At 37.2% G+C, this 13,858-nt stretch overlaps 1 protein-coding gene across 5 annotated transcripts in view; it reads right to left on the bottom strand.

Annotated features, from left to right (window-relative positions):
* Nucleotides 1–870: 870 nt before the first annotated feature.
* The window catches only part of NXPH1 (neurexophilin 1), a 135,635-nt gene continuing 122,647 nt past the window's right edge, over nucleotides 871–13,858 (bottom strand). For all 5 annotated transcript variants that reach the window (XM_072329978.1, XM_072329975.1, XM_072329974.1 and 2 more), the window contains one exon: nucleotides 871–2,812. In XM_072329978.1, coding sequence (XP_072186079.1) covers nucleotides 2,051–2,812 — 762 coding nt within the window. In that variant the 3' untranslated portion in view covers nucleotides 871–2,050. The remainder of the gene's footprint in view (nucleotides 2,813–13,858) is intronic.

Raw genomic sequence — 13,858 nt, 5'->3', positions numbered from 1 at the left:
ATTATTTATTCACTTTGTTTCATTCTCATTTATGTTCTGCATGTTTCAGCAAGAGATGTCCACAACTGAATGTTGTTTCAAACTTCTCACTTCTTGAAACACTGGTAGATTGTTTATTGGGACTTTGTAGAAGCTGCTCATGACGTTATGCACATTTGGAAGATGACTCGTCTCTGTATTCATAGCTTTGACAGAAGAGCACAGAACCTGGAGTAAGAGTGGGAGCGGGAAGAAAGCTTTGTTTGAAAGGATTATTCTGAAACATAAGAGAAGAAGCACTTAGTTCTTCTTTAGTCAGCCTTGTTTTAAGTATGACCTTGTTGTAGTCACTTGTTGACTGGCTAGTGGGGGTAAAGCATGCCAGAATACACACAAAAATATATAAAACTATGAGTTTTTCATTCATATGAAGAAAATTCTCCAACCCATATACAGGGATCTCTTCATTCCATAAAGAGAAATCAGTGCCTCAGACGAGGCTAGAATTAAGGCAATAGCTGGCCTGCAAACACAGAGTGGCATCATGTTTACCCACTTGTAAACACTGATGAATAATTTCAAACAAATCCTAACTGTTGTAATTCATCTGAGTGGGGTCTTCCACTGAAGTTACGCAGTAATGACATCTCCTTGCTAAGAATAGGGCCTGAGAAGTTTTTATATATTCTCCATATGTGCCTACCTGTATTTACACATACTCTTATGCACACACATGTACTTATGCACACACAAACATGCCCACACACAAATTTATAAATATATATATATGTACATATGCAAAGAGGCAAGATTGAAAACCATGTCAGATTTGGAACGTTACCCACTTTTCCGAACCATTTAAACTACCATCTACACAGTACATATTGAAACTCAACTTTAAGATTTCTTTTATTTTTATGTACAGCTCATATTTTTGTCTGGAAATAAAATATCTAAGTACAGACAGACTGTAATGTTGTATATGTATAGCTTTCAACAATACTTTAGCTGAATAAATGCTTTGTACATAGTTCTGTCTTTTAATGAGTTTACAGCTACATTGATAAAATGGATTCCTCAATTCCTCAATTGTTTTTAACCAATAACAAGCAGAGAGACAATTACAAGTTAATATTAATAAGCAGCTCAAATAACACTGGTTAAATTATGTACAATACAAACCATTCATACAAATCAAGACTAGGATATTGAATTTGTTACAATATTTTGTAATAAAGATAAGACAGCCACTTATAACTTACATGTCCTCCATGAGGCATTTTCCTTCCTAAAGATCATTTGGAGGGTTTTAAAATAGCTTTGCTCGACTAAACTCAACCAGGTTTAAAGAATCAGAGCTTAAAGAGTCAGAGAAACATAAAACCAGAATGTCTGCCCACATGTAAATTCCAAATGTTTGCCCATCTTTACTGGTAACAGGCTCGTTCCATGGAAAAAGAGCCACCTAACACCACCTTGAATGTGCCTACTGTATGCTGGAAAAAAGTCACTTTGCTTTGCTGTGTTCATATAGCAAGGAATACAGAACTCTACACACACATTTTTCCCATTTTAACAAGTATTTACTCCTACAGTATTATTTACCAGTACAGCTACTCCAAGCAGTAGAATGTATGAGTGGGGATTATTGGTATATACTCAAAGGACTTTCAAAGAGATTTCCACAACAGTCTGTGTTAGAAACTGTACTCTGTCTAGCTAATCCGTTTTGCTTGATGATAGTTTATCCCAAAACCTTAGTTATCAGACAATGAAAATCTCTCTTAACAGGAATCTCAATAGATATGAGCTGAAAAGAGTGTGTGTCTCTATGTGTGTGTATGGTTTTATTTCAAATCCATAGTGATTTACAACTAGATTGAAACATGGTGCTGACTGGGCAAAAATTACATTAGATTGTTTTCCACTAACATATTTGCAGCCATATGACATCAGCAGAAGCAGGTAGACACATTCCAGGCAATAGATGTGGCTTTCCTCCTCGAGGTTACAGCCCTGTCATACGAATTCTTTTATTCCCCAGGCTTCAGTCTCAGACACGTGTTCATTCTCATCCTGAGGGGAAGTAGGGTGTGTCACTGTGGTAGTTGTAATCAGGACACACCTTCTGTACTAGTTTATAATCTGTACTATAAAAGGAAATGTAAATACAGATTACTTTAAAGGGCTTGGAGCAGAGCCATGACACATGGCTCTGGGTCTGCTCCTGATAACAGGTTTTTGAAGGGTCATAGTTGCAGAGTGTGTTCTTGGTAGCCTTGTCAACCTTTTCATACTCGATTCGACAGTTAAAGGACTTGGAATCTTTGGCATCAATCACTGTCTGTTGTGCCAAGTCAAATTCCACTATTTTTGTAGGGGGCACTAGGCTCACAGATACATTCCCTTGACCAGTGGAGTTATGCCTGAAGTAAACGCTAAACGTCCCATTGCCATGGTCAACGATTTTCCCTGTTATTAACAAATTTAGCTTCACAGTCTTGATGTTGGAATGAAAATCACCCCAGCCAAACATTTTCTTAAATTTCCCAGTCTTGACAATGGGCCGTCTCTTTGCCCTGGGCCGGGGCTCTTGGAGGTCTGTGGAGTTCCTCAGCCAGTCCCAGAGATCTTGCTCAGTATAAGTTTCTGGAGCATCATATCGCAGGTCCAAATCTGTATCATTCTCCTTTCCACGAAAAGTCTGTGACAGCAGTCGGCTGATGGACAAGTCTTTGCTACTTTCTGTCCATATATGCTTTAGTGTGGATTTGGAGCTTCCTGATTTTAGAAGTTCTGATTTACCTCCATTTGTTAAATTTGCACAGGTAACCTGAAAAAGAATGAAGAGAAGAAAGAAAGGATACATTAAGATATATAATACAAAAACCACCATTTCCACCTGGGCGAATGAGCAGATTTCAAAATCATAAGAACGATTTTTGGGGAGAAATGACTACATTCTCTGTATTCAAGTAGAACAAAACATAAATGTATATTTTCCTCTTCTTTCCAAGTAGTTGTTATTTAATTCTCTTTTGCCAATCTTTTGCCTTCAGAATTAATTCTGACCACTCATTTAATTATTCAGCATACAAGCGACTTCTGTCATGATGCCTGTAATTGATGAGAAAGGAATAAAATGCGTAAAAACTAAAGTACACAGCTGTGTCATCCTGCTTTCACTGACCATATCTCATCTCAGAGCGAAGAACTTTAGTTTTAATGTTCACTCCTCCCAGTAGCTGTGTTTTTCCCCATCTGGGGCACACTCATTTATCCTTACTGTCCCTTGAGTTCACTGTTAGGGTGTTGTCTTGATGGTGTCGGTCTGACTGTGCTCAAACTCCACGTCACTAGAAATCTGATGATAGCAAACTAATTTCTCTACTCTTTTTGTAAAAACACATTGGTCTGAAGTCTTGACTAAGACCTTCAGTAACAAGTACAGAATAAATAGAATAATGTAAGTTTTAATGAGTTTCTTCAACAGCAATAAACCTACTGTGAGTTATACCCCAATTAATGCAAGAGGAGTCACTCCCTTTCTAGATCAGCTACTGATTTGCCTTGTCTGCATGAAGTTTGACATGTATTTCTTCCTTCCTCACTCCTGTATCTTCAGACTTTTCTGAACCAGAGTGGTCTGTGCAAGACAGAGTCATTTTTTCAGTTTCAAGAAAAATTATGGGCGATTATTGGAAAGTAACGATTTTTTAAAAATCATACAAAGCACATTTAAATTAAAAAGAGAAAGAGAGAGAGAAAACTGTGGACCGTGTTTCTAAAAATCATAAATTGCAGAGATGAGTTTTCACAGAATTCAGTGTCAGAGCCATTTTTTCTTATTTATTTATTTTCTCTTTGCCTTAATTGTGTGGAAAACCATGAACAGATGCAGCATCACAGCTGCCTAACTCACAGCAGTGATGGAGAGCAGGGAGGGCTGGAATTATCAGGGGACAGGAAAAGGACAGGAGGCATCTACAACACCCTTAGACTTGTTTCTTTAAAAACTTACATCAGGTGCACTACCACATTTTTTTAGCATTTGAACAGACATGAAGAAGCCACTGAGTTTCTTATTTCCCTTTTCATGACTACATAACACATTCTCAAAATGCCTGGTTTATACCCCTGTGTTCTGTCTCTGAGTTACATTGTGCTTTTGTGTTGTCAGTTACATCTTTCTCTTCACTTAAATCGAGTGTATTCCCAACTAAAGAAATATATTGAAAATTGGCTAGTATTTAAACCATGACCTCTCTCTACTAGTATAACTGAAGGTATATGTCATGGACAATATCTCTCACAGTTTGACCTTTTCATTTCCTAAGAATCATGGAACTGAACATGCTTTCATTAGCTTAATTACTCTTTCAAGGTCAGTTAAAGTCATATACATAAAATCAGACTAAGTAGTCTTAGTATCCTCAGATAGGGGGTATGTTCACAGACTTTACAGTAAACAAATGGGTAAACTGTTCTGTCGCATCCCACAATACATCTTCATAGTGCAGTTCCAGTGAGAGGAGTCAGTAGCAGTAATAGCTAAAATATGGGTTTTATTTAAGACCTTGCCAAAGGGATGACTTTTTCCTCTTTTGAACTGAAAGAAGGATAAACATAGCCTAGCATTTTGATAGCCACTTTCTAGCAGCATCTTAGCATCATCACAGCAAGCCAGGAGAGAAGCTGTAATGAAATGCACTGATGGTGCACTGGTTAATGAAGCAGCAATGAACATGTCACAGGGAGAGAGAACAAGACTCAGAATATAATTTTGCAGTGGCATATGGGGAAGGCGTGCAAAATAAGGGGTGATATGCAGCTGAAAGGAAAAATGTGCCTGTCCAGCATGAATCTGTCAACATGTTATGAATCTAAACAGTTAGAGAGAGCTATTTTACCTACAATCTGTAGGTAGGACACAGATTATCACCACTATATTTTTCTTTCCTCGGAGCTTGCTTTTCCTTTGTTTTCCTTTCTGCCTCCTATGATTTAAAATTCATATGATTATGTTGCAAGTTCCATGAAACAAGATGTAAAGAAATAAAAACCATTTAAAAATAACATTGTTTGTTTGTTTGTTTGTTTGTTTTATAATTGCTGACTGATCCAATGCAAGTACATTTTTGAAAGCCAGTATATCTCATGAAAATGAATGATTTAGATCCCATGTATGCTCAACAGCTTCATATTTGTCCTAATAAATCCAATTGATTGTTACTGTCACTGATCTAGTAGCGTCTGAAAGGCTTCTGATGATGCACTTAGCACTGAGACCTCTGCAGTTTTCATTGTGGGTAACTGACTACATTCATGACTGTGCCTGAACCTGCCCTCCCTAGTCAAGTGTTTGTGTGAGTACTAGAGAAACAGCCCTCAGCTGTCAATAAAAAATGCTCTAGAATTCATAGCTCTTCACTAATATTTTCCAGACAAGTGCTCTTGCATATACTGTTAGTGCATTATGTACTATGGAAAGTAGCTAAATGTATCCTCAGAGACTTGTACACCCAATAATACAGAACACTGCTGTGTAATAGAATTTCTGCAAGTGCAGCAGTTATTTTCACATGAACTAATTCACAATTTTATTCTGCCTCTCTTCTCTTCAACTGTAAGCCTGAAATAGTACAGAAAAGATCATAAAATGTATGTGATTTTGCACTTAGCATTGTGAAAACCAGCTTACTGAAATGCAAACTCATTTTAGCAAAACCTGAAAAGAGAGCCAATTTAAAATGACTAACTGAAGATTGAACCAGAGAGCAGTACAAATTTCATCCTAGTTTTTTTCCTTCTTCTTTGACTATATGTGCGTATAATCCAGAAGCATGCATACAGTCCCTTACCAATTAATTCAACATAAAACAAGTTGCCTTCTCTTCCAAAACCACAGCCAATAGCAGACTGAAAAATGTATTGTTCTTCATTATTTACCTTTTTTTTTTAGAAATGGTATTCAGTAGGAATTCACTGGGACTGATCAAGTCTATACAGGATTGGGGTGAGAATGAGCATTTTTCTGTATATTTACATTACAGAAATTTATAGAAATGACAGAAACAGATTTATGTCTACTTCACTCTACAAAAATAAGATGTATTTCAGCTTCTGTTGGCTGCAGTGATCAGGGTCCAGGCTTGTTTTTTACTGTATGTATATATACAGAGCTTTCTATGTTAGCCAGTCTTCTCTGGTAGCTTTAAGTTTTATTCTAACAATAGTATACAAGAAACATTGAAAAGTTTTGCCAAGTACAGTACAATACATCAATGTTGCAAAAGGGCTAAGGAGATGAATTTCCTGTGACTGCATAGCTAGAAGTGAATAATTATGATGTCAGTAGTGTCTGTATAGAACAATAGTAAGGAGAAAAAAGATTTAGGAAAGCTTAGCCATTACGACAAATGTTACTGGAAAAGCAGCTCAGTAAGTATAACAAATTGACCTTTGCTTCCAGTCTTGTATCTTTAATGGAAAATACGAATTTCCACTACCTAGTAAAGCTTACTGATATCAAAAAGGTACAGGGAGCAGACTGCCTAGTAACTTTTTCAATGAATAATGACAAACAGCTATTTCATTTCTTCCTATGTTTCTAGGCAGAAATATAGACAGTGGTTTCCCTGGGTATAATAAGTCAAAGCACAATTAATAAAAGACATAGGAATTGATCTGTAATGCAGTTTTTGCTCCACTAAAACAGAATTTTCTTTTCATTCTGTATCCTTCTTTCTGAGGATGAAGAAATTTTCATGGTGATGTTTAGCTTCAATAGCTGTGTTTTAGTGACTATCTGTAGTTTAATTAGGACTTCCTAAAGGATAGGTAGGATTTGTCTCAAAAATCTTGGAGTCCTCTTTCAAGACACAGAACCCTGAATTCTTAGTCAGATTAAATCTGAACATTTGAAACAAATAAAACAAAGTTGGAAAGTTATGTCAGGAAGTTGTCAAGGTCTCAAGTGGTAATTTATGCTCTATTCTCATCCCAGGGCAATATCAACCATAGCAATATTAAGATTAATAAATTTGAGATTTAAAGAGTGGTTCAAAGAGATACATAATGCATCTTGATTTCTCACTTTATTACAGCTCATTGCCTATAATTATGGTATTGGCTTAGAAATTATGTATTTGTTCCTCTGAATATATGACTACTTGAGGGCAAATGAAAATTTAAACAACAATCTAATACTCAAGGTGGAAAATCTCTCTCTTCAGGTAAACAAGTAATCAAAACTGAAATCATTTTTGCTGGCATAGCTCTGTAACAATTTGGCAGCACTGTTTGCATGCTCTCCATGCACAAGAACTTTGAATTTTCTTTCCTCTGTCAAATATCCCAGATGATAAAACAGTACTGGTGGAAGTAACTGCAAGGTAGACTGTTGTCAAGGCAGAACAGAATTCAGAAAAAAATCAGTTGGGTCTATGTTACCCACTTTATTCCTCTTTTATCCCATTACATCCTGTTACATTGAAGAAATTTTAGATATAGTTAACTACACTGCTTTAATCAAATTTTATTCCTGTACCTGTCTACATACTGGAAAAAGTCAGTAGTGGCATGGATATATTTTATCCAATGAACAATTTCTAGTCAAAGCTAATATTCTACAGATATTTGGCCATACACAAAAATGAGAATTTAATTTGATGGTTATACAATTATAAAAGGGGGAAGTTGAACTCTGTGCAGGAATTGTGTCTGCTATAAACTGGTATGCGAGAAAGAAGTCAAATGCAGAAAATCTCCGAAGATTCTACCTCACATAAACAGAAATCTGTATTTCAACCTTAGAAAACATTTTTCTCTTTGACCAGCAAAGAATGAGTATTTAGGTTTTGTTGTTTCACTTACAAAATTGCCGTTGAGAGAATACTGTGGAGAGAGCGCAAATATTGCAGGCTAGAAGCAGGACAAGATTGCTCTACCAAAACCTTTTATACAAGACTATAATCACATCGAAGTCTACTGTTTCCTACAGTGTAAGTGTGATGAAGCTAGTTCTGTGTTATTTGTACAAGTTGTGTAGTCTTAGAATCATAGAGCCACAGTATGATATAATTGTTTGGATTAGAAGGGATCACCTGGATCCAACATCTATTGCCATGTGCAGGAATGCCTCCCACTGTCATCTACCTCCTACCTACCCTGGGCTTGAACACTTCCATTATTCCACTTGAATACTTTCTAGTGTAGCACATACTTCTAGATCTAGGAAATTTCCTACAGGGGTCTTTCCTTTTGGTGATAGTATAGTTTTGTACTATTCTGTCATCTTTGGGGTTTGATTTGATCTTTGATCTTACAAATCATTTTCACAGGTATTTACAGTCTTAAAAGTAACCCCCTTTGAGCCTGTTTGTTAACTAGTGTTTAGAACAAATGTTTAATACTTGGGCTTTCAAAGAGTATTTAGCCTTCTGAAGAGAGATATAGGCACTCAAAATCAGTCAGACAGACTGTGATTATGGGGATATTTCTTCTAGCAGCATTGCCCTAACACATTCTTTCTTTCTCAATTTTCTCTGCTTTGCCCTGAAAGAGTGTTGTCCTCTCAGCTGTGGCAGCACAGCTCTTTGTAAATTCCTTGTAATGACTTTCTTCTTCCTTTCACAAACTACCAGAGTGGAAAACTGACTTGAAGTTAATCAGCCAGACTCCTCTAAGTGCCTGGAGAAAGCTGGGGATTTTGAACCAGGAATCAAAACCACAGATCCATACCAGGAAGTCATGAGATATCAGCTCTAGGAAGCATTCTTTCTTTATCTAATAAGCAAAGGTAAAAACAGGAACTACTGTCACTGTTGTCTTTCAGAGAAGGGATCTCATTTTTTTTCTTCAAGAAAAGTATCTCCTGGAGAGAAAAAAAGAAAAAGAGGGGAAAAAAAGAAGAAAAAAAAGAAAAAAGAAAAAAAAAAAATTAGGAAGGGATTGCCATTGTCAAATTAATTTAAGAGCTTGTGAACATCAGCATGATGCCACCTAAATTCTTGTCCAAAAGGCCACAACAAAATCTAGCATAGCACCTGCATTTCTCCAGTGTAGTTCAAGCAGAAGTTCGGTATCTGGATGCTCAGGCCAACCAGAGCCATGAAAAAAGCATGGCACTAGAGGAGCTTCCAGGTCGAGAAAAGGAAGTGCTGCCTCATTTAGAGGTGATTCAAGAACTGGGCAGTTTCAAAGGTGGTAGAAAACAGACTGTATAAAAACACGTTGTAACTGTAGTTCTGAAATACTTTAAAATTTATGAAATAACTCTGCTCAATTTATTGGTCCGTCCTGATCACCACTGAAGTTAATTATAAAACTCCTAGAGAAGCAGAAGAATGAATATAGTGTGGCATTATGTAGTTTGTTTTCATTTTCTTGACTAGTAATATAATTAAGGTAGAATTGGTGCTGTTCAATATCATTTCTCTATCTATTTAGAAAACATTACAATACTGCATATAACAGCCTGTGAACTGAAGGACCAGCTGAGTTACAATGTAGTGTGAAATTCTTCTCATTACAATTTTACAGCTTTCTGCTTTTTGCCATAGAAGTGCAGGAATTCGCTCCAAATATTTCTAATGGTGGAGATGCAAGTGAACTTATAAAGATTTGGAAAATGATTGAAATATATCTGTATGAAATATCCTATTAACTCTTGCCCTACGTTTTACATTTTTAGAAAGAATTTAAACTAAACTGTTGAAGCTTGCTGCCTGTGTTGTCATTAAGGATTTTTTACTTCAGTGGATTACGGCTTTTGAAAATTCAACCAGCTCTGTTCAGCAGGGGATTAAACTTCCATGGAATAAATTAAAGTGGGTTAAAAATGTCTAACAGGGTTTTATGACCCTTGTATTATACCAGTATTGCACACTGCTGCTAACTTTGAAATGAAAGTCTAGGTAGGTAAATAAATTTTGTCAAGGATATATTTCTCTCTTTCCACATTCCTATAAGCCTTCTTTTATTAATATTGGTTTGCCATTTTCTGCATACATGTATAAAGTAATATTAAATAAAATTAGATTTTATTTGAAAGGCCACAGAGCAACATTTTAATCAAAATTTGCACTGTATTTTTTTTACAGATAACACACTAAAGAAAATGTCTGTTCTTGTATGGCTACACGTATCTTCTGAAGAGGGTGTAAAAGACGGTAGTGTGCTCCACACCGGTTAAATGGAAGATATCCCAGTACTGTATAGTGGTGTCACAGTTTTGGCTGAGGTAATTTTCTTTGTAGAGGCTCGCTCATATGATTCTCTGTTTTGGGGTGTGTGTGTGTTGGGGGGAGGGGAGGTGAAGGAGGGGATGGGAGGTGAAAATATTTACCACAATACACCAGAGCAGTGTTTACAGAGGGCAAAGTACTCTTCTACTTCTCATGGTGCCCTGACAGTGAGGAGCAGCAGATGCCCAAGGAGCTGGGAGGTGGCATAACCAGGACAGCTCAACCCAACTAACCAAAGGGAGATTCCATACCATATGATGTCATGCTCTGTAATAAAATCTGTGTTAAAGAAGGGAGAGATGTTGGGAGTGATGGCATTTGTTTTCCCAGGTGTGAAGGACAGAACTGGTTTTCTTTTGTTGTCTCAAAGCTTGTTTTGTGAGGTTTTTCTGATGATAAGACTCTGACTGGCAACTGCTAACTATCTAGGAGGGTGAATGGTGGTTGTTATTGTGCCATTTCTGCTTATGATTGCAAAGATAAGCAGAGACAGGACAAACAGTCTTTTTCAGGGGTGCTGCTTGAAGGAGCTGACCACTGCAGAAGGCGATAATGCTTGTGTCTGGCAACAGAGGCACTACCAACCCCTGCTGGCTTATCTGTGGGCCAGGAATGTCAGAAAAGTTGGTTTTAAACCATTTTACAAAGAGTGTTTACCTGCTTGTTTAAAAGTTCAGTGTTTGTTCGAGATACATTCCCAAAAATGCTGAGCATTTTTGTAATCCTCAAACTTCAAAGAAGAAGAAAAAAACAACCCCACCAAAATGGGGGATAAAAGGCCCTCACTAAACTGTGGACTTTGGAGATGAACTCCCAAAGACACCTTTGACGGAAAATTCCCTGAGGGGAAAACCTCTTCGGAAGGCAGGCTTGCTGCAGAGTTTCCTGACTTTCTCCCATCTCCCACGGTGATCAGACGAGTTCCTGAAATCAACGGACCTAAGGTGTACCTCGCTGGACCCACGGTGGTAACTATTTCTCTTGCTCTCTACAGACTCCTTGCTTATATTTCCTACTTTTCCTATCGCCCAACTTCCCTTCCCCATCTCCCTAAAACGGCTAGGACTTTAATAAACTGGTTGGACCAACATTTGGACCATTGCTTCTTAATCTCACGCCAGGTATACACATATCAAAGAACCTTGCCTCCCTCCTACAAATTGGAGAGAGACACCAGGTAAGCAATGTACATGATGGTCCCTCCTTTCCTGGAAGTCAATGAGCAAACCTTTTGCAGTGCTCCCAGATGGTAGAGATATTGAAGGCATATGGAAACAGCAAAATTTGCCTTTGATATAAATCTGAACTCAACCACCAGTGCATGTTTGACTAGCTGGGATGCAGGAAGATCAAGCAGCCTCAGAAAATTCTACTTCATTTTATATACACTATTGGCGTTTCTGCAACTCTGAACACAGATATTGTGCAATGTCTATTATTCCATTAAGAAAATTAAAGTTACAAACACATTAAGAAGATACCATATACAAATTTCCCTACCTTTTGTAAACTACACATATGCATATATTCATTCAGTTAAATATTCCTTTGTAGTATAATCCCTGAACTTCTGCAGACTAGGTCTATGGTATATTTCTGAGTTGATCAAAGCAGATGCTGTGAAGGAACCTAGCATAGTCAAAACAAAATAGAACACCAAATTGAAAAATCAACATTTTCTATGCCTAATAGTTGCCTTGTATTTTCTTCCTACAATGGCATCATGCCTAATTAAAAGTGAAAATTAATAGCCACCAGGATTAATCAAATTCCATATGCAAATATCTAGCTCATGAGAGCCTTGGTCCAATTGCTAGTACCATCATTAAGGTCATTAATTTAAAATGAGATGAGTTATGAGTCTTTTGGGTATTGACACATAAGCTGAAGGAGGTTATTCATTGCTAAGTTTTTCATATGAAAATGGAAAAATATAAGAAAAAAATGCATTAACAGCACATCGATTTCTAAGATAATGAACATTGCTATGAGTACGCCTTTGGAAGACCACAAGTCCTCTCCTGTAACATGGAGTAGTTGATACATTGTTTTAAATTCACATTAAGGTGTACCTAACGAAGTTGAATACAGATAGTTCAAGGTCTACTAGGCTGATATCTTTGGGATTCTTTTATGCTTGCTGATCTCTGCCTAGCACCTTCAAAGACCAGAGAAACTTTTTTTAATAAAAACTTGAGTCCAAGTTTCATAAACCCTTCAGAGACGCTTTTACAGTCTACAAAAAAGGACCAAACTATTCCAGTTAGGAGAAAATATAAACTTAGCTTCCAAATAGAACTACAGGAGCCCTAAAGCATTAGTTATATGAGAGGCAATTGAGTGCATTCTCAGACTAGCATCTCCTCAGCTCACTTCAACTAACTCCAGTGTCTTGATCCATAACTACATTTCCAGGCAGGGTGACTAGAAGAAATGTAGTCTTTTAAGGCAAATTATTATGGACTGCCCGGAACCTATGAACTTTCTCCAGATGCTGATGGCTGAAATATTTTAAGTTGAATAGTTAACAGAATGATTTCAGAGTAATAAAGTAGTGATGGCACTATATTACATTTCCTACATAAAGAAGAAAAGTATAAAATTTATCATTCTGACCTTGTATCACAAGGGCTTTGCAGTTATATAAAAAATTCAACTGGTCTATCAGAATGGATTTAGAAAACAGTGAACTTCCAACATGTGTAGTATTCAGAAGGTTTTGAGAATTAGAGAAAACAGTGGAGTCCAGAAAATAAGGCTGGAATCCTTACATGTGTGGGTTTTAGTATTTAATCAACAGCATGTATGTATAGAATCATACAATATCTGATTTTGGAAGTGACCTTAAAGATCATCTAATTTCAGTCCCCTACTGTGGACAGTGTCGCCACCCCCCAGACCAAACTGCCCAGGGCCCCATCCAACCTTGTCTTGAATGACTTCAGAGATGGGGCATCCAAAACTTTTCAGGGCAGCCTGTGCTGGTACCTCACCACACTCTGAGCAAAGAATTATTCCCTAATGTGTAACCTATTTCTCCCCCCTTCTAGTTTAATGCCATTCTCCATTCTTATCACTAATAGTATTAGACCATGTAAAAGGTCAGTCTCCCTCCTGCTTGTAAGTTCCCCTCTCATACGCTAAAATATAACAAACTCACGGTTCAGGATAAAACAGACATTATTGATCCCAAATCTGCATGAATCACAAAATTCAGAGATTCTAGAGATGGACAGAGAAGCAGGAACTTCTTGTATAAAGTTCGAGAGATTCCTCATCTTGGGGTCCATTCTGCTTTGACCTCAGACTGTTCTAAGTGTCACAGCCTTGACCACACTAAATTGTTTGGACCAATTCCATTTGTACTATCCCTTGTGTTGACTGGTTTTCAGTGGAGTGACTCAGATATAAATTAAGTTCTTCAACTTTCAGAGAATAAATATTTCTTTAAAGGCAAATCAAGGCCACAGTATGTTAACATTTTCCTACATCTGCTCCACTGCCCTCCCCCCCAAAGAAAAGCAAATATCTTTCTTCCATTGTTGTAGTCTCTATATCTGTGTGTCTGCACAACAGCACAGAACAATTTAACCTTACAAGTACGTTTCATTTGCTACCTGCCAAATACCAGT

This window comes from Excalfactoria chinensis, chromosome 2 (assembly GCF_039878825.1).
Source record: "Excalfactoria chinensis isolate bCotChi1 chromosome 2, bCotChi1.hap2, whole genome shotgun sequence".
NCBI classification, from domain to species: Eukaryota; Metazoa; Chordata; class Aves; order Galliformes; family Phasianidae; genus Excalfactoria; species Excalfactoria chinensis.
The sequence above is the reverse complement of the archived record's forward strand: the minus strand, read 5'-3'. Positions and strand labels throughout refer to the sequence as shown.